The sequence below is a fragment of the Stylophora pistillata genome, chromosome 8, assembly GCF_964205215.1.
Source record: "Stylophora pistillata chromosome 8, jaStyPist1.2, whole genome shotgun sequence".
NCBI lineage: Eukaryota > Metazoa > Cnidaria > Anthozoa > Scleractinia > Pocilloporidae > Stylophora > Stylophora pistillata.
In genome coordinates, this window is record NC_142526.1 from 9,061,098 (window position 1) to 9,087,142 (window position 26,045).

At 38.6% G+C, this 26,045-nt stretch overlaps 1 protein-coding gene, 1 long non-coding RNA gene and 1 pseudogene across 4 annotated transcripts in view; 1 reads left to right on the forward strand and 2 right to left on the reverse strand.

Moving 5' to 3' along the window:
* Positions 1-5,509: 5,509 nt before the first annotated feature.
* LOC148724831 (uncharacterized) lies at positions 5,510-13,453 on the reverse strand (annotated as a pseudogene).
* Positions 13,454-16,745: 3,292 nt separating this feature from the next.
* LOC111331980 (uncharacterized) overlaps positions 16,746-26,045 on the reverse strand; it is a 38,324-nt gene continuing 29,024 nt past the window's right edge. The window contains exons 14-31 of the mRNA XM_088731201.1: positions 25,771-25,814; positions 25,405-25,504; positions 24,369-24,425; positions 24,166-24,222; positions 24,016-24,072; positions 23,810-23,866; positions 23,603-23,659; positions 22,960-23,070; positions 22,149-22,229; positions 21,472-21,576; positions 21,053-21,103; positions 20,842-20,874; positions 20,265-20,333; positions 20,024-20,107; positions 19,544-19,582; positions 19,324-19,365; positions 18,050-18,364; positions 16,746-17,767 (exon numbers count right to left, since the gene is read on the reverse strand). Coding sequence (XP_088587327.1) covers positions 18,060-18,364; positions 19,324-19,365; positions 19,544-19,582; positions 20,024-20,107; positions 20,265-20,333; positions 20,842-20,874; positions 21,053-21,103; positions 21,472-21,576; positions 22,149-22,229; positions 22,960-23,070; positions 23,603-23,659; positions 23,810-23,866; positions 24,016-24,072; positions 24,166-24,222; positions 24,369-24,425; positions 25,405-25,504; positions 25,771-25,814 — 1,349 coding nt within the window. The 3' untranslated portion in view covers positions 16,746-17,767; positions 18,050-18,059. The remainder of the gene's footprint in view (positions 17,768-18,049; positions 18,365-19,323; positions 19,366-19,543; positions 19,583-20,023; positions 20,108-20,264; positions 20,334-20,841; positions 20,875-21,052; positions 21,104-21,471; positions 21,577-22,148; positions 22,230-22,959; positions 23,071-23,602; positions 23,660-23,809; positions 23,867-24,015; positions 24,073-24,165; positions 24,223-24,368; positions 24,426-25,404; positions 25,505-25,770; positions 25,815-26,045) is intronic.
* On the forward strand, positions 20,328-24,254 carry LOC148724832 (uncharacterized). 3 transcript variants are annotated; one of them, XR_015991040.1, is made up of 5 exons: positions 20,328-21,081; positions 21,488-21,606; positions 22,978-23,091; positions 23,502-23,897; positions 24,144-24,254. It is a non-coding gene; the product is annotated as an uncharacterized LOC148724832 (long non-coding RNA). The 3 variants fall into 3 exon arrangements; XR_015991039.1 differs by having other exon boundaries at positions 23,502-23,588; XR_015991041.1 differs by lacking the exon at positions 23,502-23,897.

Consider the following 26,045-nt stretch of genomic DNA (forward strand, 5'->3'; position numbering starts at 1 on the left):
TCAGTCCTGTTGTCTTAAAACTATGCACCAAGGATCTCCTCAAGAAAATCGTCTTGACCCATTGATTCTGAACCAGGTTTCCAATGCATCAGGAATGTTTTCATTAGAATATCGGCTGAAGTGCCTTGAGCGGGTATGACTTTGCCATAATAATCTTAAAGTCACCTTTTGACGGTCATTTGCTGCCTCTTTAACCGCTTGTTTATGCGTCAGACACTGTGCATGTGTCTCGCTCAGTGCGGATCGAGCTTCCTCCGCACCGAGCTGTGGTCCTCTGGTGCCAACTTCTGATACTTCAAGAAGAGCAACGCAACTGGTGACTATAATGTTACAAAGAAATCGGCCCGCACTCGGGAGTGAAAAAAGTTCTGAATGGCTAAGCTGCACTTAAAAATGGCTACATATTATACAGAGAAATTTTTCCCTTAGACCAATTCGATTTAAATGATGGAAACAAACTTAGAAAATCCGCATAGCTCTTGTTTGTCATAAAGCAACTGTCCATCCGTTACAAATTGTTAGCATTTGCTGAATGTGAATACATACCTTTGACGTTCTTACGATTCACAAATTGACCACTATCCTTACTCGCGTGAAGATCGTATAAAACAGGGCTGACGGTCGAAAAACAAGGGAAGTTTTTTTTCCAAACGGACTTTGGATTGTGGAATGATTAATTCATCTACTTTCCTTACAATATTTAGATGTTCAATCGAGGCTAAACCCTTCAACGGTTAAAATACTTTTAAATCGCACTTCCACTCAGTGATGATATTAAGTAAACAGCCAGAAATGGGAGACTGTCAAGTCGCAGAAACTGAAACTAAAGAGTGCACATTCTCGATATAGATATATATGGCTTTTTCAGAATTTATCGAGGCTACCTAGAGCATAAGCCGGGGGAGAAGCCGATGGAGTCATTGATTGCGATGAGTTCAGTATCACAGCAGTAGTCGAATTCTCAGCGAAAATGAGATAGACAATAGTATAAATGAAAGTTGTACAACCAAACGCAATGGGAGAGACTTGTTTTTTCCCCTAAATCATGCGTAAAATAATGCCACAAGCAAATCTACGCTGAATCCATTGATGATGATGTAGGCTCTCATTGCATCAACTTTTGAATAAAAGACTAGTCATAACTGCCTCGATGGCGTCTTCTATACACTTACTAACGCTCACTATTTTTTACTTAAGTCTGATCTCTTAAAATTTTCTTAATGGCGACGGCGACATTCTAAGGTGTCATTATATTGATGGCCGGCTGACTCTGTCACAGCCTTTTCTACTTTTCCTTTAGATACCTTCTTTTGTATCGCACGGTAGTCTAATCATGTTTATTGGAATTCATTACGCCGTTGCAAAGAAGAACGGAACTGGTGCTTCTTTTTTAAGAGGGAAGTTGGTTCTTCTTAAAAACCTGTCCACGTGAGATCCAAGCAATATCAAAATTTGAGTCTACATGGTACCCTCCAGAATTTGATACTATTTTGTGTACATACTGGTATTGGTCCAAGTTAAAAGCCTGCCAAATATTTTCCCAAAGTCCGAACAGTTCACGAGATACAGTGGTTCGAGTGAAATGACACACAATTTTAATTAGAATCATGGTAAATTCGTCCATGAAGTTTAAAACTTGCTCAGTGACTATTGGGTGCAGATATGATTTAGAATCTTTGCCAATTTCAAATGAATAGTATACTCATTCGATTCAACTAAATTTGAAGAGGATGCGATGACAATGTTAGAAAATATTATCGTTTCAAGTTAACCTTCAAAAATCGAGATTTTTCATGATTCGAATTTCTAGTGAAAATCGCTTAAAATATCTGAGATCCGGGCATGTCTCTGCTCAAAATTACTCCATTTCCATAAAGTTTATTTGTTTAGGAGTATATAGAGATGATAAAATCTGTGTGAAGTTACGTGCGTATAGCCATGCGAAACAGATATTTTGTATCAGTTCCAGGTTTTGTCAATCTCCTGTACTCAATTTTTTTGAAGTTGGTGATGAAAAGATTAGCCCAGCTCAATCTGCAAGAAATTTAGGAGTGTTTTTCTATCAACATCTAACAATGGATTAGCAAGTTAAAAAAGTCTGTCAAGCTTCGTACTATCACATAAAGAACTTAAGTAAGATACGAAAATATCTCAGTCCGGAAACTGCTGAAATTGTGACTCATGCTTACAGTACATCCAAATTGGATAATTACAATTCCGTTCTCTAGGGACTACCTAACTATATGATTAACAAGCTAAAGTCTATACAGAACGCTGCTTCACGAGTTATTACTTTGAGAAAGAAATGGGAACATATTACACCTGCATTAAAGAAACTTCATTGGCTACCTGTTAAGTATCGCATTATCTTCAAAATACTTCTACTTGTCTGTACTGTTGCATCAAAGGAATTGTTGCTCTCCTGTACTGCTTTCCTCATCACAAATGCTCCTGATGGTTCCAAGAACATTTTGAAAGAACTATGGTGACCGTGCCTTCTCCATTGCCGGTCCCAAGCTTTGGAACGATTTACCATATTCCCTGAAAACATCTGAATCTGTTGCAATTTTCAAGAAGAACCTTAAAACATACTTGTTCAAAGACGCTTTTTAATTTACGATTTTTTATAATTTATTTGCTATGTTAATTAGTCTATAATTTTGTAAAGCACTACAGAGAACTAGTCGAGCTTAGCGCTATATAAATGCTTTATTATTATTATTATTATTATTATTATTATTATTATTATTATTATTATCGGCATTTCGCTCACGACAACGGGCGAATGACAAATGGGGACTAAGACCGTGATCTGTTCACATCTGGTTAAACATGCTACTGATTCTGGTGAAGACATTCTGGGCTCATATTATATTTGAATACACAATATTAGGTTTATAAAATGTGCCTGATGAAATAAATCCAATTTAGAGTGCTAGTAAAAGTACACTTGCCAAGCCTGGTGTACGCGGGAAACTACCGGCCGGTCGCTGACTTTATACAATCAACCGTATATCCATTGAGCTCTATCCATTGAGCTAACCGCCTCCCGGTTAGCTCAATGGATAGAGCGCTGGACTGTTTTGCGGGAGGTCGAGGGTTCGAGCCCCGGCCGGACCAACACTCAAGGTCTTAAAATAATTGAGAAGAATATGCTACCTTTCTATAACATCAAGAAATGGTTAGATATTCTAGTCTTCTCGGATAGGGACGAATAAATGGAGGTCCCGTCTCCTACAGGGTTAGGGGTAGGAGACGTTAATTTCCCACGCACGAGATTACTGTGTGATGGATGTCATCCCCTGGGGTGGGATGGGCGGGTTAGGATTGATTGTAAAGCGCTGTTGATCTGTCATTGTAAATAGCGCTCTATAAGTGATAAATTGTAATTGTAAAATTGTAAATTGTAACCGTATGCAGCATTTCAGAATGATGGCTGCGGCTGCAAACTGCTCAAGATTTTTCAAGAATCACACTGGCCACTTGTTTGGATGATCAGTCGTTTGAATAGATAAGATAAAATGCTTTACCTGTTAATAGTACCACAGGGCACCCAAGGTATCAGGGTATTATTATCAGAGGATTACCCCCTCCCCCTCGGTGTTCCTGAACTAGAGATGCTGACTTGATTTCATCATTTTCTTTCGGTTGGGGAATCTTATATCTATTTCTTTACATCTGGTTCTCCCCAAACCCTTTCCAAAAGTCTAGAATAAAAACGCTATTTTCTGGTCCGCTACCCATACACCTTACTGATGTCACCTCCAATCCAGCCTTACCACACCGCAGGCTTTTTTAATGAAAAGGGGCTGTATCTCTGCACAAAAAGGCATATGAGTTGAAGGACCAGACTAAAGACATCCCTTTCCAGAAAACCCCGCATGGGAGAGTTCGCGATTCTGTAGCTTAAAGCGTGTTCATAGAGTTAGCTGATGTTTCACCCTCTCGCGGGGATTATACCGCCGAATCTCTCTTTCCAGAGGTTGTAGTTCTTGGTCACCAATGTTGATGTCACTGGCCAACGGCAATTTTCCGGCTCTCTTTAAGGTCACCAATCTAGAAAAATAGCGTGCAATCTGCTGAGCTGTGAGCCACTTCTCTTTGTCGAACAAGCGTTGGTTAGTGCCCTTCCGACATAGTGTGCGTATTCGTCTTGAAGCATCAGGCGGGGTCACCTTGCGCCCAGTCTCTTCACCAGCAAGAAATAGCTCGGGAAGGAAGTTATTCACCTGTTCTGTAAGCCTGTTGCACTTCCTCGCCTTGAGGGCCCAGGCACACTGTCGGAGCTGTTGGCGGTAGAAGTGCTGGAGGTCTTATGGGTCTCTGCTACTTTTGCTTTCAGAAAGGAGCATTTCGCCGCCCATTGCCGTCTAATGTGATCGCACTGCGTTTCCCGGTGAAGTTTGTACTGGTGCTTGCCGAAGTCGAGATGGCTGATGGTAGTGGTTCGAGCGGTAGACTTAAGGTTACTTCCCACCTTCAGAGGCCGAAAAAAATCGTTTTTTCTGTTATTGGACTTGATTGAAGTTAGACATTTTACCTCACGTTTACAAAAAGAAAAATTTTGAAATCTCAAAAAGCGTCCGACTCATTTAGGAAAATGTATTTTCAAATAAAAGTTAGTAAGTCAGGAGGGTGTCAATGTCGTAAATGGACGAACCCCCCCCTAGCCTGGAGGAATATTCGCGGCAATTTCATGTTAATAAGAGAACATTTGGAAATACATTTGATGATAAATATTAGAATAATAAAACTACGACGTTTCGAAGTCATCTTGACTCCATTATCAAGTAGGGGTGTTAGTTGTAGTTTCGAGATTAAATACAAACAAAGGTGATAGAGTACGTTAGAATAATAAGTGTTTCGTTTTCATTGGTGTTTGACGTGTCAGTGCGTACGGTGTATGTTTAAATAAATACTTTTGCACGTATTGAGTCCGACTGCGTGTTTAACTTCGGTTTCAGTTCACGAATAAATAGCAGCTCATGAATAAGACAGTCCAGTTTTCCTCGGCATTTCTTAAGAACAGAAAACATTTCGGCTCAGGGTCAGTGAACGCTACTCCGTGGACTTCCTTCATATGCTTGCCAATGACTGAGGCTTTATGCTCCTGTATACGTTAGTGAAGATGGCATGTGGTGTAAACGATATTATCCGCATCGCACGAATCACATTTAAAACTGTAGACAACGTATTGGTGATTGATTAAAGCAGATTTCTCCTCTTTATCTTAAGCTTTTCCTCGATCTTGCGACTTGTGAAGACTGGTTGTGGGTTAGTTCCGATTTTTTTGGCTAAGATCTTTCAACTGTTGTCTTGCTGTGTCGGCCGATTTTTGGTCTTTAAATGGCAAAATTATCCTGACGGATTTTTGTATATCCGCGTCAGATACAGTTGGGGTTTCATGACGGCCTTGGGTCGCAGAATTCTTGTACATGGCGATAGCTGAGTTGACGGGATTCAGCGGGTACTTGAGTTTTGTAAACATCCGCATTCATTTGTAAATGATTCACTCGTTGATGACAGGCGATATGCTCGATTTAGCATGGTATTCAGCAGAGGTCTCTTGTAGCGATGATCGACATGGCTCTGATAATGTAGGAGCAGTCCCGTATCTGTTGGCTTTCGATAGACGCTGGTTGTCAGATGGCACCCTCTTTTCTCGATCATCATACCAAGGAACGGTAGCTTGTTGTTGTCGGCAATCTCCATTGTAAATGTATAGAAGGATGGCATTGTTTAACGTTGAAAGGAAAGCTGTTGCAGCTGATATACTCGGCATCGTTGCTAATGTGTCGTCGACGCACCTTCTATAGAAGCCCGGTAACTTGTTTTTACCATAGTTAGTAGAGGGGACTGGTTAGGAAACGCGGCAAACTTCAGTCGGATAGGTTATTGTTCGATTTTATCGAGGTCACGTGACAATGACCCTGCACACATAAATCCAAAATGGCACCGCGGGCATGTTTCGACAGTCACGTAGCGTTTAAGTTTTTGGATTTTCTCCGTGATCGAGCGACATCTTACCTTCAGAATATAGCTAAAAACCTTAATCAAGTCAGTGGACATAATATAGTGGACATAATAGTTACGCTCTAACTGTCCTCCCGAATAGAGCACAGGAAAGTGTTTGCCATAAGGGGCCCCAGGGGCGAGCCCATGGCTACTCCGTCAACTTGCTTATACAGTTTTCCATCGAATTGAAAGAGCTGATTCCGTCGTCAGGAAAATCTTACCAAAGCCGATCGCCGACTCAGTTTGCCGCAAAGGCTCTCGTCTAGCCCATCTTTATGGACTTCCAAAGACTCATAAACAGCAGCTATCAATGCGACCAATACTATCGTCACCTGGGACCTACAACTACGACCTGGCCAAATGGCTTGAAGAGAAACTCAAACCATTCTCACTGAATCGGCACACTATCTCCGATACCTTCTCCTTCGCCGAGGAGATAAGGGAAACGTCACTCGACGCGAATGACATCCTTGTGTCTTATGACGTTTCTTCCCTATTCACCAACGTGCCACTTGATGAAACAATTGAGATCCTAACCGAGAGAGCATTCGCCAACAACTGGTTTAATGAAACCCACGGCCTAAAGAAAGACAGATATCACTGTTCATTTCAGCGTTGTTCTTTGCTATGAGCTAAAGTGATCATTCTACAGCACGGATTCCTGTAATTATAAGCGGACCACTTTCAATTATCAGAATTTTTCGCACAACTCAGAAAAATACATCAAGTTCTCTTAGTTTGAGTTTGCCGCATCGTCACAATCTTGCTTGGCAACCATGCACATGTGATGATTCTTGAGCACGTGTTGTATTTAGGATGGCGGCGTTTTCCAATGTTCCAATCATAGTGATGTGAACCTTCGTTCGAAACATAATGCCTCCACATATAAAACAACAACAGTGAGAACCATACTGTAACTGATATTACTATTTTTTTTTTTTTTCATTTTCGTGTTTTATTTTTAGGATTACTATCTCCGTGATATCAAACGACAGCGAAACGAACGACCTGAATTCTACGAGTCAACATTTTACGAGTTTATTCCTTGCCATTTTCTTAAGATGTTACTTTTCTTCAAGTTTAAACACTCGATAAAATTTCGGGCGACATGACTGAGGATTTCGGGCGACATGACTATGAACTTCGGGCAACATGACTCTGGTTTCGGGCGCAGCAAAAATACCGGTAAGAAACTGGGTCGAGAACTTCGCCCCATTGTGTTTCTTAACAGTCTTTCTTAGTGACTTGGCAGTTGTTGCAACGAGACGTAAGCGCAATATTTGTTCGTCAATAGTCTAAACTCAATTTTTCAAAGATCGCCAATACAAATTTTCGGTTTAACAAACAGCTTTGGGGACAACGAAACTATCCTCTTTGAGAGTTATGCAACAAGCGCAAACAGAGGATAATTATAGTTACGGAAAGTTAGATGTTAACACGTACGAACCACGTGGGCGATTAAACTTTCTAATTGATCCATTCCAGTAAGACTCGTGTCTGTTGATTCATCTATCAAATTTTAGAGCCCATCAGATAATTTTTTTCCGCGATTTGTGTTGTTGTCATTTCGTTTCGTGCCCCTAGATTTTAGTACTGCTCATATTCTTCGTAATTTTACAAAGAATAATTTGGAAATCATCATGGTTTTTTCCCCCTATTTACTGAATATTTCTATTTATTCACAACGGTACATCTCTTTTGAACATTAAATACTTAGAGGTGCTATGCATTTTGAATGGGATTCGGGCGAAACCATGTAGAAACCAAACGACCCAACGACAAAGTTGTTTACGGTGACTTCTTGTTTAACGCTGAAAGAATTAATTGAACTCAAACAAGTCAGCCTTCGTTTCGGTCTTTTGTTTCTTTGTTTTGTTTTGTTTCTTCTTTTTTCAACGCAGTTGTTCACTGAATTAAATTACTTAATTTAGAAAGTCTTTTCGAAATAAAATTGTCACTTTCTTTTGTTGCGTGCGCACGACTTTCTTGTTTTCATCGGCGCTCATTAAAAAAGTTTAAGACAAAAAAAGTGCAAACCCGAGAAAATTTTCAAATTGTTTATCTCTGACTTCAATCCACAAAGCATTCATTCACGATCGGTAAAAACGACAACGACAACAAATGAATAAAAAAAATTTACGGTATGTAAGCTTCGTGATATTTAATTTCATTGACTGCCCTAAACTTCAACATCAGCAGTTATTGATGAACTGATTAACGATAAAATTCAACAGCATCCCATTCTTAGTTTTCATATAGGCTTAAAGAAATGTATTAAAGAAAAGTCCTTTTATTGTCTAATGCTTTCCTCATTCAAAAGCAAACTGAGTCCTGAAATCTTGGATCGCTTGCCAACAACTTTCGGGAATCTAGCAAATTGAAGCAGCAAGTTTTCAGAAATACACCGATTAAAACAAAGGGGACCCAATTATCCGGGAGATGAGTTTTGAAATACTTCTAAACAGTATTATCTCGTTTGCATCGATTTACAAGAGCACAACTGGCGGAAATCCCAGACATTCTGATCGCGACGGGACACCATTCGGAAGTCGAATTGTGTGTCGTGTCCAGACTATTCCGCGCGATCTCCCGCTCTGAAATGACGTTCCCGTCCTCTTGCTAAATCTCTTTAATCTTTGGCTTAAATTTTCAAAGGAAAATAGAGGGCAAGAGTACCATATAACCCCATGCATTAATTATGCATTCAGACTAGTAGACTTTGTTTTTAAAGTTTTGTCGTGAAAGACAAAGAAGTGGAATGCATAATTAATGTTGTGGTATGGTTCTCTTTCCAAATAGAGGAAAATAGAGCTATAGAAATAGCAGTTTGGTTCCCTGCCTACTCCTTGTATGTTAGCTGGCAACTTGAATCTTTGTAACAGCCCTACGAATAAGTTGATGATTTTCTTTAGACTTTCAAACGTCACCGAAAAGTGTTCAAAGCCGTTCCGTCGACCTTTGAGCACTTCTTCAGCTATTCCAAAGGCAACAATTGTAGGGGCCAACCAGTTCACTTTTTTTTTTTGGGGGGGGGGGGAGCTTGGGTGGAGGGTAAGGGTGATTTTGAAAAAAATGCATCCTATTATATGTTTTCTCAATTTGCCATAGGACTTTGTCATATGATTACTTGTTACTGTTATTATTTAAATGATGGAGTCACATTGACCACTATTTGAGCCTTCTATTATGCATAACTTTACTAGTTCCTGATGCCTTGCGGAATATATTTGGTGGAGACCATCAAGAGTCGGTGGTTAGTTACAGCAGAACAGTTGACCAAGCAAGAGCCAATGTGAGCCACCTCATGAGGAGTTATTGCCAGAATGGACCAATGTCTCGGAGGCAACAAGCATCTCAGAGACGAACATCTAGACTTCCTATTAGCCGGCCCAGAGCTATGACATCATTAACATATTTTCATTTACACGTACAAACATGTTACTTTTATTTTTATTTTGTCACTATAAACCATATACATGTAAATAACGTCGGATTTAGGTTTACCTTTGTCACTTCATATTGATGTCATGGTGCACGAGACGCTGTGTTAAACTTTTTTTGCTGAGACAGTTCATAAATTATCAAATGTTTAACTGTTATGCCTGTTGTTGGTAATGTGAACATTAACATCCCTTCAAGTCAAATTCAACTGAGCTTTAGCTCCTTAGTTATGGTTCTGTGCTTGTATGAGTGCCTGAATAATTTCCCGAGTTTCTAGGTAGAGACTGACTCCATAGTCATTACTCTCTGAAAGAGGCAGTACATGTGAAATGCCTCAAGTTGAGTGCCATTTATAGGAAGAATTGTATCTGGTACCTCGATACTACCCAGGTCAAACTCATTAGGAGGAGGACCTTGTGGGTCTTCTACGTATAAGTCGGAAACTTGCCTGTCTTCCTCAAATATATCCCTAATTGCAGTGTTTTCATCAAATTGATGATCGCAAATCGTCACCTGTGCTCTCCGAATTTGGAATCCCCCAAGGCTCAATCCTTGGACCGATGTTGTTCAATCTCTACGTCGCGGATCTTCAAGATATTCTTCCACCTACAGTCAAAAGTTTCCAATATGCCGACGATACAACATTATACACTAGCTGTTCTACACCGCAGATCACATCTCAAGCGGAAAGCATGAATGCAACCCTGGCAGGCCTCGGCGCCTGGTCAAATGATTCAAACTTGGCCCTAAATTCAAGGAACACCAAGGCCATTCTTATCTCAACTCCACAGATGGCTCATGTTCACTCTTTCGGAAATCTGGAGTTGGGATTAGAAATCTCCGGTAAACCACTGGAACGTATAAATGTTACAAAACTCCTGGGAGTACACACTGACTCAAATCTTAAATGGGAATTTCATACCAATTTTATTCTTAAATCTTGTTATGCGACTCTGAGAACCTTAAGAAAAATAAGGAACTTTACTATTTTTAAAGCACTGTATTCTGATAACTGGCCCTCCCATTGAAATTTGCAAGTCGTTAAACCCGTTAGGCATCTCCGTTCCAGTGTTGCTCCAAGGCTTTATGTTTCATTTGTACATGGCACCTTTCAGCATTCAGCAGCCATGATTTTTAACGAATTGCCAGCAAATATAAGGAACTGCACAGATTTTAAAGAATACTGCAGGCTCTGCAAGGCGTTCTTGAAGGCGCGCGCTTTGTCTTCCTTGTAAAGATATAGAAACAACCACCACTACCAACCAATATATTCTGCATATTTACTTTCATGTACAGTTTTTATTACAATTTAGTTAGTCATTATAAACTAGTTTTAATATTAAATTTTAGTATCGTAGGCCTTCACAGATGAAGAGCCACACCTTTCTATGTGGATATACTGTGAATAAACCGTTATTATTATTATTATTATTATTATTATTATTATTAGTATTTTCAGCATTACCTTGTGAAATCATACCATTTACCCATATTTGTTGGGGGGTCCAATTTCCTTCTGTACGTAGAGGATGATGGTTCCATGCTTCAACGAAGAGGTTCAATTCATGGTTAATTCTTGGGCAAAAAATGTAATGCAAACAGAACAGATCAATAATGTTTGTTGGCTCAAGTATACCATTTTGTTCCATGTGATAGAAATGAGTGTATATTGTTCGTGGTGTTATATTGGGGAAACCAGTAGAGCTTTTAATACCCGAAAAAAAAGAACATTCGAGAAATATCAAAACTGTAGCCAAAGCTTCTTGAATTGCTAATCACGCCTGGTCCAACAACTACGCCATTGATTTTCAAAACGCGTCAATTATTGACAAAGGCACTCGTAGCACCAGAAAAACATTAGAAGCGTGGCATACCAGAATGACACCTTACGCAGATAACAATTCTTGCCCGTTACCTGGACAATACACCATTCTTTTTAACAAATATTCAAATCATTTACATTCTCATAATTTCGCAGTTCATGTCTTTACTTAAATTCTCTCATCGCTTTCTTATCATTTATTTGATCCGTTGAAGACTGCAGTTCGGGCAGTCGAAAGCTCGTAGTTTTTAATTATTTTGGCCAGAGGTCGTTTTTTAATTTCAACTATGTTTCATCCTGGCTGTGGCCCTTCAATATGTTTATGCAAAAAAAAAAATGACCAACGCCAACAAAGACATCTCTCCAGAGTCACTCAATACGTTGATTATGTACAGAGAGCCCGGCAATTATGCTTCCCCTATTCAACCCCTGTGTCTCAAAATACTGACGCTGCAACATCTATCATTTCACCTCCTCAGTGTCTGATCGTACCCTGAAAGGCCGCCCATTTCTTTCTACTGCTGCTACGAAAAGTGCATGCACTGTTGCAGCAAGATTGTTTGTTGAACAACATAAATAAACTATGAGCCTTGAAAAACCGTCAATCCCCACATGGATCACAAACCTCCAACTGATGAGGCAATGCAGTGCAATGTGCCAAAGAGAATTGGGTCCTCTGACACTATAAACACGCCTTCCGATGGTGTTAAACCATCTCAAAGACCGACCAACAGGATCAATTCGAACCAAACTTGATCTAACACGCTGACCTTGGACAAAAACATTTCTGCTACGCAGGTGTCCCAGCATCATGCTAATTCCCGAATTTGGAAAGCCTCTCTTTATCTCTCTAATTAATTCATCTAACTCCGCATCTGAGATGGTGGTATAACGATTAGAGAATGACCCAAGATTCTGAATTCTACGCCGAAGATTGGTTCTAGAAACCAATAACATTTCTGTTATTTGAGGCCAGGTAATTCGCTTTGTATTCCGGAGATACTCCAACTGAGGTAAAGAAATTTCATACCGAGGTCGTCCGGTGTCCTAGCGGATTTGGACCCCTAGAATTGGACCCCGGGGTCCATATCCGCAAGCGGATTTTTACCCCCCCCCCCCCCGCGCGGATTTGGACCCCTTTAACAAAACTGAGTAAAAACATTACCATACATAATTTTCTAATAGAAATAATAATAATTCAGAAAGTAGGTTTTCAAAGAATGTTTTTTCAGAAAGCAGGTTTATAAAATAGGTTTTTATTTTAAAACATACGCGTAGACGTTATCTTTTTCTCGGCATTGTGTCTCAATCTAAGATTTCCGTTATTTTAACCTGCAGCTGTAAGTTTGTTATTTACCACTAGAATGAAAACGAAACGTAAATTTTGAAATCGTTTGTTTTTATTCAGTTCTCTTGAAAAAGTGTGAAATATGATAATAAAAACCGTTGAATGCGTTAAAGCTTCAATTATTGTTTGTTTTGCTTCTGTGAAATACCGATTGCTCGAATCTCGATTTTTCGAAACTTCCGATAACTCCAACCAAAAGCCTTTAGTCAACGCAATTTTCCGAAATAAGCTTTATTTTCACGAAGGTTCGAAAAAATCGGGAATTCGCTGTTCGTGTTCCACAACTAAAAGGACATCGCCTAAAAGCTTGCAGTTGGAATAAGTTACGAAAAAGGAATGTTTAGTGGGGGGTCCAAATCTGCGAAGGGGGTCCAAATCTGCTCGCGGATATGAACGGGGGGGGGGGGGTCCAAATCCACTCTGACACCGGCTCCTCCACTTCCAAGAGAAACTGTTGGGAACCCTCGGATATGGTAAATAGACGTGCTCGATGTAGCTACAATTGCTAGCAACTCTCACCTGCCTAATAAGGTCCGTGGCTGTAATACCAGGCTTTCAAGAACCCGAATTCTCTCAGTATTTCCTGCCTCACCTTGATCCAAGGAATCGAGCAAGCCAAGATCTGAATCGGTCGTAACTTGGAGTCGTTCAATTAAGTTTTCTGCCCTGTTTCGGTCAGCATTTGGAAAGTAACGCTCACAGTCTCTCAACAGACAGTCCACGGATTCCGACAAATCCGTTGTCGGGGAACTAACAACCACCACTACCGCGAAGGCAATGAGTAAGAGCCAAACCTCCATCGAAATTAAAACGACCATGGCGGCCATGCTCGACTCAAATTGGAGTTACTTTCCGGCTCTATCGTACGTGAAGTAGGTTTATTGCTAACGATAGAATTCGATGCCTTTTATATAATGGCCTGCTATAACCCCGTATAAGGGGTGGCGAATGGTAAATGCGAGACTTTGCGAGACGGCGAGATTAGCGTTTTTCTTTGCGAGCTCGAGACATTTTGACTTTTTAGATTGCGAGACCGAGACTTCAAAAGGTTTTGAGTGCGAGCGCGAGACGGTCGCACTCTTTAATTGCGAGCCCTAGATTTGGTTGAGAGCTATGAGAAAGAGCTAGAATGAGCTTGCACAAAAGTCTCACAAAGGATCCTTTTGTTGTAAACCCTTGTACGAAACATCAGATCTGAAAATCTGTCAACTGTAAATAAATTCTATTTTTTTCCTGGCCATGACCTAATTTCCGGTCAGGAGGTTGCGCTTGGTCGTTTCCCTTTGATTTTTTTGACTGACGCGCTGTAACTTACAACTCAAGTTGTCTGGAAGTCGTTAGAAGAAAGAACGCGTGGTCGTGTTTGAACTCAGTTGAGGTGGAAGCGTTCAAAACAATGGAGGAAACCGAAGTAGGCTTAAGGTCTTCTTCTCATCGGAAGCGAAAGCACGAATCACGTAAGAACTCTATAAATGTTGCTATTTATGAATTTGCGGACAATTCGCTGTTAGTCTACCAGTAAAACTTCAATCCCAGCCTCGCGAAAACAACCACGCCACGCTTGGCCAGTCAAGTCCCGTGGTCCTATTACTGCAAGCTACTATAGCTAGCTTAGAAAGATCTAGGCCGCAAGTCGCACTTTTGCTGAATTCAGAGAATTTAGGAGAAGTTAGGATTGACTTTTTCTCGGAAATTGAAAATTGCTGTAATGAAATTCAATAACAAGTGACGAGAAGACGTCCATTAAAAAAAAAAAAAAAACCAACAAGCGAATCGGGACTTCGAGACCCTTAGCCTTGCAAAAAATCGAGACTCCGTGACACCTTCGTATAAAAAACGAGAGTGCGAGATGCACATAACCGCTGAAAAAACGAGACTGCGAGACCTACGAAATTCGACTAACATTTTGCGAGAACCAGAGGTTTTGAAGGACCATTCGCCACCCCTCATATACAGAGGTTTGTTCGTAAGGCATATATATGGCCTTTTTTGTGCGCATATATATGTTTGTAAGAAAAAGGAATAAAACTTGGGAATAAAACACAAGTTCACGTGGCAAAACACGCACGTATATCGTATAGCAGGAATGATTGCAAGTATATATGTGGGAAAAACCCGCACATCTATCGTGTCATGATTTTGAAACAAATGGCCAACTACATTATCGTGACGTCAGTTGTGAGGTTTTTATACGGAGGATAACCCGAAAAATTGGGCAGTTCTTCGCTAGTTTCTTCCATAATTTAAGAGAAGGAAAACAGCACTGCAGCTTAGCAGGACGGCAACTCTGGAGCCAGGTAAAAAAAACAAAAGCTCGCGTCATCTTGTATACGCACGGGCGTGCATATGTAAAGATTTTGTTCATAGGGACTCAATAGGACTAAATTAAGGCAAGCACGCGCGATATGTTATAAATATTTCTTCTAACAGTGAAAAGTGATGTACTGTAATCTCTGTTACTTTTTCCCTGTTTGGTCGACAGTGGTAGATAAACTGGGTAAGATAAATATGTCGCTCTATTTTAGCGATCTTGTTATTTTAGTTGCCAATAAAAAGAAAGTGAACTCTTTCGACAACCAAGTCACAGTTAGTTGCTTCTCCCGACTAAGTCTACACTCGTGGGTTGATTGCGTGACCATAATACACGCGGCATTACCAGGAGTGATCATGAATCGAGTTTTATCTCTTGGATTTTCGAGGGGTCTGAGTTTTCGTGACACCCTCTGTTAGGCGTAATAGACAACTGGGTGTAACATCACTAAATGTCCGACATAACCAACAACATAGTCCAACATGATAAAGAAATAAAACTAAGCCAAAAATGACCGACCAATCAAGTATCTTCTCTGTGCATTTATCGTAATTCACGACGTTGAATTCGTAAACGGGGATTGGTGACTAAAGCTATCGGAACCAAAATGGCAACTGCTCGCACTAATAAGTTCTTTATATAGCTTTATCTAACCTTCCAAAAGTTATTTATTTACTTCGAGAAAAGACTTAACAATTGGACGAACCAACTTAGACGAAAAAACTTTTGAACGAAAAGACTTGGACGAAAAGACCGTAATTCGTTTTACCACCCATTCTGGGTAAATCGCTTTGTAGGTGCGCGTAATCCTATTGCCCTTACTACGGGATTCAAACATCGAAGGGCATCCGGTCGAATTACACTCACAACTCCTCAGACGATGTTGTTTGACAACAGAACAAACGTAAACACCTTCCTATCGATCCCGTGGAGAGTCTTTATTGCTCAGATGCGCTTGTATTACGGTTTCTGGCTTCATTTTCTTGCGTGATGCCCGTTCGTTGCAAACAAAAAGGAGAGTATTTCTTCGTTACTCCTAAATAAGCGTGAGTCTGATTGGATGAGTATTCAACTAATTGAAGTCCCTGACAGATAGATCCACAGTTTTCCCGCGAAATTGCTCGGCGTTCACTGACACACTCGAAGGTCCACAGTCTGAATCTCAATCATCGGGGGGGGGGGGGGTAGGTATTGCCGGGGGTCGCACTAGCGAATTCGGTTGGGGGGTGTTGGTCCGAAGAAAGATCTCAGATTTGAGAGCTTCAGAGGTTGATATCTCTGCAGTTTATGTACGACTAGAATTCACGTGACTAAGCGGTATCGTTTCACGTAAGTCATTTACCGAAACTCTTTATAACCTGAATTTCTGTTCATACCACATGCTCTGTAAGAAAATCGATTAAACAGTCTTTTCAGTACATACTTAAATGAAAATTTTGGATCAACGAGCTCGAAATGCGGCCAATTCTGTTCGAGCTCGATCCAACTATATCGTGCTCGATCAAAAAGACGAGCTCGACAAACTCAATCTGTTCTAATCGAGCTCGGTTTCTTATCGAGCTCGGTTTAATCTTCTTTCAGCAAATGAGAGGTAATCTGGTACCAAGACTTGGGAGGGAGCATGGGACGAGCGAGAATGGCCATGATTCTGGCAAACTTGTTGAGTTTAGTTCATTAATTTGGGACTTTGTAGAAGTATGTTTTCGGTGGAATTCGAAAGAGAAAACACAACAGGAGCAAATAATGATTTAATTCTGGTGTTGAGGGGTTTTACCACTCGCTTGGCAAATTAACAAGAGGTACTGAGACTCTGTAATTTTCTTCTTTATTCTCTCTCTTGTTCCACTGCTTATTTCTACTACTTATTTCTACTACTTTCAGCAAGGAGTGCTCCAGTATTAAATACAAAAATCACAGACATGTTTGGGTTAGCTAACCGTGGGAACTTCCAAAACAGGATGTTCAGTGTGGGTAAAACTCAAGGTCAGTTTTACCAACTCAAACATGACCACCTAGCAAACTAGTTATCTTAAACCATAACAAGGGATTAAAATGTCTAGCACGGTAAGTGCTGAGCCAAGTTCAAGCACACACTAAAAATAAATCATCAAAACTATAGATTCATCAAAATAGCACGTAGGGGCGAAAAGGCGAGACTTAATAAAACAAAAAGGTAAACCTAAAAATGCTTGAAATATCGAGCCTTGAAAACGCTCTACAACACTGGTAAGGAGATGAAGGGAAGGACACTAAGGTGAGCACTGGCTCTTTCTACTACATTGTTTTAGGGGACGGTGTTGCTAATCGCTGGTTCATAGTTTTCAATAACGTTTTTAAATGTTAACTAAATAAACGCAGATTTGATTATTTTGTTCAAAAGTGATTAATTTTTAGGAAATAGTTTGTTAATTGAGAACAAAGAGGTTTCTGTCATTAACAGGTCTAATTCAGTTAAGTTTCCATAGATCCACTGATCTAATCAAGTGTAGAAGCTATTACACAACTGCAACAGTTCACTTTTAACAAAATAATCAATGCTTGTCGATATAACCTTAGCTATTAAACCTGTAGCCTGACCTAGCCCCCTGTATAGTCTGCAAAAACCATACTCTTAATTTGCGATCATTACAAAAAACACTAGCAAGACATTTTTTGGCGGTACAGTTAGACATAATAAAAATGTGGTGGTTCACTTTCTTTAACTGAACTGAACATTTTATGACCTGTTAATGACATAAACAATTTGACAAGTTGAGGTTGTAAATAATAAATGTTAGTAATATCGAGTCTGCCATTTTTATTGTTCTCACTTCCAGGTGCCATCACAATCCTTAAAAAAAAAATCAATATAAATATTTGCAAATCATAACATTGTTCCACAAATTATTGTAATTGTAATTCTGTTGTTAGCATGTTTGATTTCAGGGATAAAAACCGACTTTTACTAGCCTATGTACCTAATCCATTTTTGCTATTCTCGTGTTTCCTAGACAGACTTTTGATAGGAAACTTTTTACTGTTGCACACGTCACATTAAGAGTTTAAATTTGTTTTAAGTGCTTCAGCAGTTATCTGTATTACACTTTTACACTCTGTGTACTTATAATCTCACCACATTTCTCTTATGTTGCAAGCTCCTTTTTTGCTTTTTTTCTCTTGGCTGTTGTCATCCATTCCCTCCTTCTTTTCTTTGTACCTCCTTGTTTTCCTTCAATTTCCATCTCTCTTTCTCTCATTTCCTCTTCATGTTCTTTTTCTACTGCTCCAGCTGGTATTCCTCCATTCCCTCCTTTATCTCCATTGTCCATGGTTTCTTCTTTGTTACTTACTCCTTTATCCACTTCCTTTTCTTTTTCCTGCTTTTCTTCTTCTTCTCCTCCCTTAGCCCCTTCTCTTCTCTCCACATCTCCCACAGGTTGGCTTACATCTATGATCATACACAAAATATTGAGTTACTTGGTTCTCTGTGTTTGTTGTTCACAATATTTATGTTTAGCTGAAACCCTGATTTCGCGAGTATTCAAACAAAATAATCTTTACGTATGATGCACGATCCTCGCAGTAGATAGCGCTATGTAAGCAATAGCGAAAATCAGACCTGAAAAAAATCAGGCCTGTAAGGGACTCGAACCACTGACCTCTGCGATACTAGTGCAGCGCTCTTACCAATTGAGCTAACAAGCCAACTGAGAGCAGGCCGTTAAGTTGATTCGTAATGAACCCGTGAAAGTGATAAATGAGATAGAATAAATATATGAAAATCATATATTTTGAACTGCGGTATTTGATACGTATGATGCACGATCCTCGCAGTAGATAGCGCTATTTGTTTTAAGTGCTTCAGCAGTTATCTGTATTACACATTAAGGCAATTTAACTGTGTACAGTGTATCATTTGGCATGTAATTGCAGTTGTATTTTTACATGTGACTCCTGACTTTTCACTTTGGATCTAGCTTGTATATTTGAGTGTAGTGTGAATATAATGTCACATGTGCTTTTTTTCCTTTCATAATTATATGACCCAGTTGCATGCAATGTGCTGGAAAGATCAGTTGTGAACATTTCTTTCACTTTGTAGATAATAATCCTTCAATTTAATCGTGTACAGTGTATCATTTGGCGTGTAGTTGCACTTGTATTTTTACATGTTCTGACTTTTCACTTTGGATCTAATCTGTATATTTGAGTGTAGTGCAAATATAATTTCACATATGCTTTTTTCCTGTTATGGATATTTGACCAAGTGCATATTATGTGCTGAAAAGATCAATTTTGAACAGTTCCGTCATTCTGTTGATAATAATCCTCCAATCAGCTCTCTGGGGCAACTTCATCTTCTTTTTGTCTTAAAAACAATCACAGTTTACACTTGAACTACTTTACCTCTTATACCATGTAAAGAGAGGTCTTCTCTAACTGTTCCAACTGTTGAAACAATGAGATTTTGGGATGTTATATATAACCACAGATCTGGACAATAAATGATGAAGAAGAAATAAATATTTGGCAGTTCAAACATCCCCCCCCCCCCCCCCGAAGAAAAACAAGAAAAGAAGAAAAGAGAAAAAGAATTCAAAAAAAAGTCACAATAGTATCATAATACCTTGCATTCCATCTCCATAAAATGGTGAGCCATGGAACCCTGAGAAACAATGATATCACTGCTTTTGAGCCACGCAGAGGTACATTTGAATTGTCCACTCAATTTACTTGTCACTTTGTTTTCGGGTAAATCATGACACAAACATAGGATTTTGGACCATTTTCAAATGAGCTTTGAAAAATATGTAAGAGGCAGGTGACAATGATGTCCTCACATTGGGACCAGTCTCCTCCATATGCATTTACTTTGGTAAAAACTGGCATTCTTTTTTCTATTCTGAACAGCAAGTCTTCTACCTTGAATTGAAATGTATACTAGATCAAGAGTTTATTTCACTTGCATTTGTTCAAACATAATTTTCTTGCCTCTGTATTCATGGAGTTGCACAAACAATGCATTTCATTAAGCCAAGTTTATAATGTTTATCCCTTTGACTCCCAAGATGTAGTTATTAACTTACTCTTACTTTATAAATATTACCTGACGTGCTACAACTAGTTGGCCTTGTCGTGGTGGAAGTTACCGCAGGTCTGGTTCTCCTTTGCCTTGCCTGTTGCTGGGGCACTTGCATGAAAATGTAAGGGAACATCATTTTAAATTATTGTGGTTACAGCCTGACCGTTACTTGGGCACCTCTTGTTGGAGATTCAGGTGGGGAATAAAATAAAAATAACCTCATTCTGGTGATAAACAGATTTTTTGATTTGATTTTCACACTTACCTTGGGGAGAAGGTATAATTATGATAGTGTCTCCATTGTCTCTAAAAGGGCTCTGTAGCAATTCCTCATCTGTGGTAGGTTGACAAACAGTGTTGTGTTCAAAGTGAAGTTCAGTGAACATACATGACTTTTTGTATCATATCTTTGAATGTAAGTATATTCATCGTTAGCAGCATGGGACAAAGAAAAAATCTGATGCCTGATGACAGCAGAGCTTGTTACCATTTGCACTCTGGAAGGATGCTATAACCACTTAACTATGTGGAGTTTAAGGTGAGCAAGGTCACTTAGTACTATGTTATCTCTTAAGGCTACCAATCTGTACACCAGGGAAGAAAGAAGTTCTTTGCCTTTTAATTTCATTGCATATAGTGGTCATTTTTATGCCATTCCCCATGTTGAAGTTTCCTTTCTTTGTTAGATGTGTTTTCTCAGCTCCTTTCAAAATTATTGCCTTATAAATCTCCCTTGGAACCCCTTATGAAAATTTTATGATTATATCTAATTGAATTGGCAAGTGTTATTTGTAAAGCCACATTTAAAACATCACAACCAGATTCATAGTCTATAATCTTACCATCTGAGTCATCAATTTGGAGTTGATGTTCATCTACATGTAGAAGACAAAACAAAATACTAAACATTTAGCTCAGTAAATGCTACACGCTGTGTGTGAAAGTCTGTCTAATGATCATTCATTCTTTTTTCAATCACTGGCATCCTTTTTTTCTTTTCTATCTCACAAAGAATATAGAATATAAATTTGTGGGTAAAGTTGTAAAGCTCACCAGTCCTGATTGAGTTTCTGGCCAACTGGGTAATGTACCTTCTAGTTTCTCCTTAAAAAAAGTACATGTAGAAATTTGTTAAAGCTAATTGCACAAAATTGTTGCAATAATTATCTTACCACCTCAGGCAAAATAATATAACTTAAGAATGCTAAATTTACGTTGATTGAAAATCATATTGTCAGACAAAAATCCCTTTCTAAATACACAACAGCATTTAAAAATTATTACCAGTCACTTCTAAAATTGTTAACTTTTTTTGGGGAAAATACGTAAAGCAAAACTTACACCACTCACACATTAGCATTAATTTTGTGTTTGGATTTTTCCTTTGCAAGTGACCACTGACAATTTCTTGGTTCAAATTTTTTTGGGGGTTTTCACTATTTTTTGTGAAATCATTGCTATGTTTAACTCACGTCCATTTGTTGGTAGAGATAAGCTGGATACAGCTGGAGTCACTGTTGGCTGTCTGGAACTTGCATTGGTTACAAGAGTTGCCATTGATGGGGATGCAGCATTGACTATGGATGATTGAAGTGATAACTTCAGAGGTAAGTAGTCTATGATAGGAGTCATTAGTCACTTGATTCAGGTGTTGATATCAAGGAATGATGGATTTCTTGACATAAAGCTTGAAACTCTATGGGCCCCACCTCCCCTAAGTCTTGATGAATTGTGAGGAAATCATGGACACTTTGTTGCCACTGATGATATCTGATCTTTTAGACAGTAATATTTTACTGGCTGATGTTTCTCTGCTGGGTTAAAATGTATTTCTATCTTGTGGTCATCATAACCAGTTTTTTTCTCCATTTTTTTTCTAAACCAACACAACAAGGGTCCTTATTGGAACTTCTTTTGGGAGGTGTGGGAGATGACAAAAGTTACAACTTTCAAGAAAAATAAATAGATAACATGATTTTTCCTGGATGAAATACTCAAGTTTGAAACTAATATGTAAGATGCTCAAACTGGTGGCCTGAGAAACTGCTAGCTTTCTTTATTTGTTGAAAAAAAAGCTTGTTCACACTACTTCAAGTATTTATCTTTGGTTAATGTGTTGATAGTTCATTTTTTATTATATTCAACTCACATCCAGTTGAAGGTAGTGATACACTGGACATAGCTGGGGTAATTATAGGCCTTCTAGAACTTGAATTGTTTTGCTGTTGTGCTGTACATAGATAAACAAATTTCAGAAGTAAAGCATAAACTATTAAGAATCCTAACTGGTAGGAGGCTGACCATTTGGCTTAGTATTTACACTATGGGGTTAAGGGGTTGAACTCACAAACTAAAGAGAACAAATCCAGATAGCTAGGGGAGTGGAACCAAGGACCACTAGATTTCAAATCTAGAACACTTAACCACTCAGCCATGCGGCCTCCACACCTGTGAGAGAGTTACATCAATAGTTAATTTTTTCTAACCTTTTTTTATGTTGAAATGGTGTGTTATTGAAAAATTTTGTTCAATTTTGTTTTACCAGTGAACTTCACCCCACTATGAAAAAACTTTTAGCTGGGGATGGAATCATACATCAATTGCCCAAGAATTAATTTGCCTGGTCACATTGCCTCCCAAAATTTATTCTGGTGTAAGAAAATTGAACTGACTTAAGAGTGGCCTTTTGAAAATGCAGATTTGGACTCAATGTGTCCTTTCCTTCAATTGTACTCTGTTAGTTTGTGTTTGCAAATTTACTAATTGAAGAACAAAGTCATTTCTCATTTTATCAATTCATCTAAGCAACTTTTCAACATTTCACACTGGACTAATATGTCAAATGCTTAAACTGCAATAGCTCGTAACAATACTCGAAAAGTCTGTTTACCCTATGTTGATGAGGTTAGTTGCTTTTGTTTTACTGCAACTGCCCTAACATCATTTAATGTTTAACTCACATCCACTTGTACTTGTAGGAAGATGTAAGCTTGGCACAGCTGAGGTCATTATTGGCCTTCCAGACCTTGCATTAGTCACAAGAGTGGCAGTTGAAGAGGCTGCAATGTTGGCTGTGGATGTTAAGATCAAAGGTAAGTGGTCAATAATAGCAGTCAATGGCTGTATGATTCAGGTGTTGAGATCAAGGAACAGCGATTATAGTTTTCTTCCTGTACAGCTGGGAACTCTACAGGCCCCACCTCTCTTAGCTGCTTATGAAAGTAGAAGGTAAATAGATACCCGCTTTAACCCTCCATCAATTATCAATGGGATTGTCTTGGGCTGTGGATGAAAGAAAATAAAATTTTGGGGGTGGTGGGCTTGCTATGATGGCATCTTTTATCTTTATAATAATTATTTCCTAAAAGGTTGGGATATAAATTGATCTTTCTTTAAAGGGACTAAGAATGTTATATTGTGTTATTTCTGAGGGGGTGGGGCATCACTTGGCCTTTGATATTTTTTCTTTGGGTATAAATTGTGACTTTAACTGATTAATTAGGGGTGCATGTCTATTAAATGGAATGGTCCTCAGCAATTGATGTCCATTTTTACTAGGTGGTTGTTTGCGTGGTTATGGAATGTTACGGTAAGTCAACTTACATCCACTGGAAGAGGCTGAACTAGTATTTGCTTGGCTGTTTGAATGAAACGCATTGGCTGTTGATGAATAAAAACAATGACATCAGAGGTAGTTGTAATAATTTTGTTTTCTATGTCAGATGTCAATGGCTATTCCTGACCAGTATCGTATTAATTAGCTTTATTGGGTTGTTATTTGCATGTTTATGGAATGTTAAGTTAACTTACATCCACTAAAAGAGGCTGAACTAGTATTTGCTTGGCTGTGGGAATAAACAGCATTGGCTGTGGATGAAATAAAGTAATAACATCAGAGGTAGCTATAATAATTGTGGTCTTTAAGTCAGATGTCAATAGCTATTCAGGTATTGTATTAAAATAATAGCTTCACTGGGTTGTTGTTTGCATGTTAATGGGGTGTTAAATCAACTCACATCCACTAGAAGAGGCTGAACTAGTATTTGTTTGGTTGTTGGAATTAACAGCATTGGCTGTGAATGAATCAAAATAACAACATCAGAAATAGCTATATATTGAATAATAATTGTGTTTTTTATGTCAGATGGAAAGTTAAGTTAACTTACATCCACTAGAAGAGGCTGAACTGGTTCTTGCTTGGCTGTTGGAATTAACAGCATTGACTGTGGATGAATCGAACTAACAACATCAGAGGTAGCTGTAATAATTGTGTTTTTTCATGTCAGATGTCAATAGTTATTCCAGTATTGTATTAATTAGCTTCATTGGGTTGTTGTTTGCATGTTTATGGAATGTTAAGTCAACTCACATCCATTAGAAGAGGCTGAACCAGTATTTGCTTGGATGTTGGCATTAACAGCATTGGCTGTGGATGAATTGAAATAACAACATCAGAAATAGCTACTAAATAATAATTGTGTTTTCTGTTGTTAAAACAATCATTAATTGTATTCTTTATCAATAACTGGTCTGTATATAAGAACGATCCTTCGCAGTAAAGCACTATTTGAGCAATAGTGGAAATCAGACCTGAAAAAAATTTCAGGCCTGTACGGGATTCAAACCACTGACCTCTGCGATACTAGTGCAGTGCTCTACCAATTGAGCTAACAAGCCAACTGGGAGCAGGCCATCAAATTAATTCGATATAAACCTGTAGATGATAAATCAAACAACAACAAACATATGAAAAATATGAGTTTTTTTTTTTCAGGTCTGATTTCCACTATTGCTCAAATAGTGCTTTACTGCGAAGGATCGTTCTTATATACGTCTCATAACCGCAGTTCACTCATATGTTTCATATGTTTGTTGTTGTTCGATTTATCATCTACGGGTTTATATCGAATTAATTTGATGGCCTGCTCCCAGTTGGCTTGTTAGCTCAATTGGTAGAGCGCTGCACTAGTATCGCAGAGGTCAGTGGTTCGAATCCCGTACAGGCCTGAAAAATTTTTTTCAGGTCTGATTTCCACTATTGCTCAAATAGTGCTTTACTGCGAAGGATCGTTCTTATATACGTCTCATAACCGCAGTTCACTCATATGTTTCATATGTTTGTTGTTGTTCGATTTATCATCTACGGGTTTATATCGAATTAATTTGATGGCCTGCTCCCAGTTGGCTTGTTAGCTCAATTGGTAGAGCGCTGCACTAGTATCGCAGAGGTCAGTGGTTCGAATCCCGTACAGGCCTGAAATTTTTTTCAGGTCTGATTTCCACTATTGCTCAAATAGTGCTTTACTGCGAAGGATCGTTCTTATATACGTCTCATAACTGCAGTTCACTCATATGTTTCATATGTTTGTTGTTGTTCAATAACTGGTCTGTCTTAATTAACTTACTAGGAGTGACTGTCAAAGATGAGTGACAAAGGTATTTACTGAACAACATCTCTTCAAGAGATGGCGCCTCTACCATGTCCTGCTCCATAGGGAAATAGAGCTAAAAGACAAACACGGAAAGAAAATTTAAAACCATAATACTAAGCCTTCTAAAAAGTGTAATCTTTTTAGAATATAACTGTATGCCTTTCTTGAGTTTTTGCTTGTGAAAAGGCATTAAAGTTATACTGAGTTCATCCAATTTCATAAATGTAACCACAAGCCACATCAGTCGGTCACAGTCTTAAACCTATGTTAACTCAAGTAAACCAGACAAATTAATAAAATAATGCTTTAAATGTTGTAATATGCCATTACCACATGTACCTGTACATCATAATCTTCTCTGATGTTGACAAGGAGTGGACCCCCTGAAGTTAATACATGATAAGTAAGTAATAGACACAAAATAATACATTATTTTAACTGTCAAATTTATCATTTTATTTTTATTCATGTTTTTATTTTTTACATATCACACATAAGATTACAAAATTTAGTAAAAAAAAAGAAAAATCATAAAAAATAGTAATATCAATAATAAAATACTAATAATAACAGATTAGTATTGTGAGAAAACCTAAGACAAATTATTTGGTTGA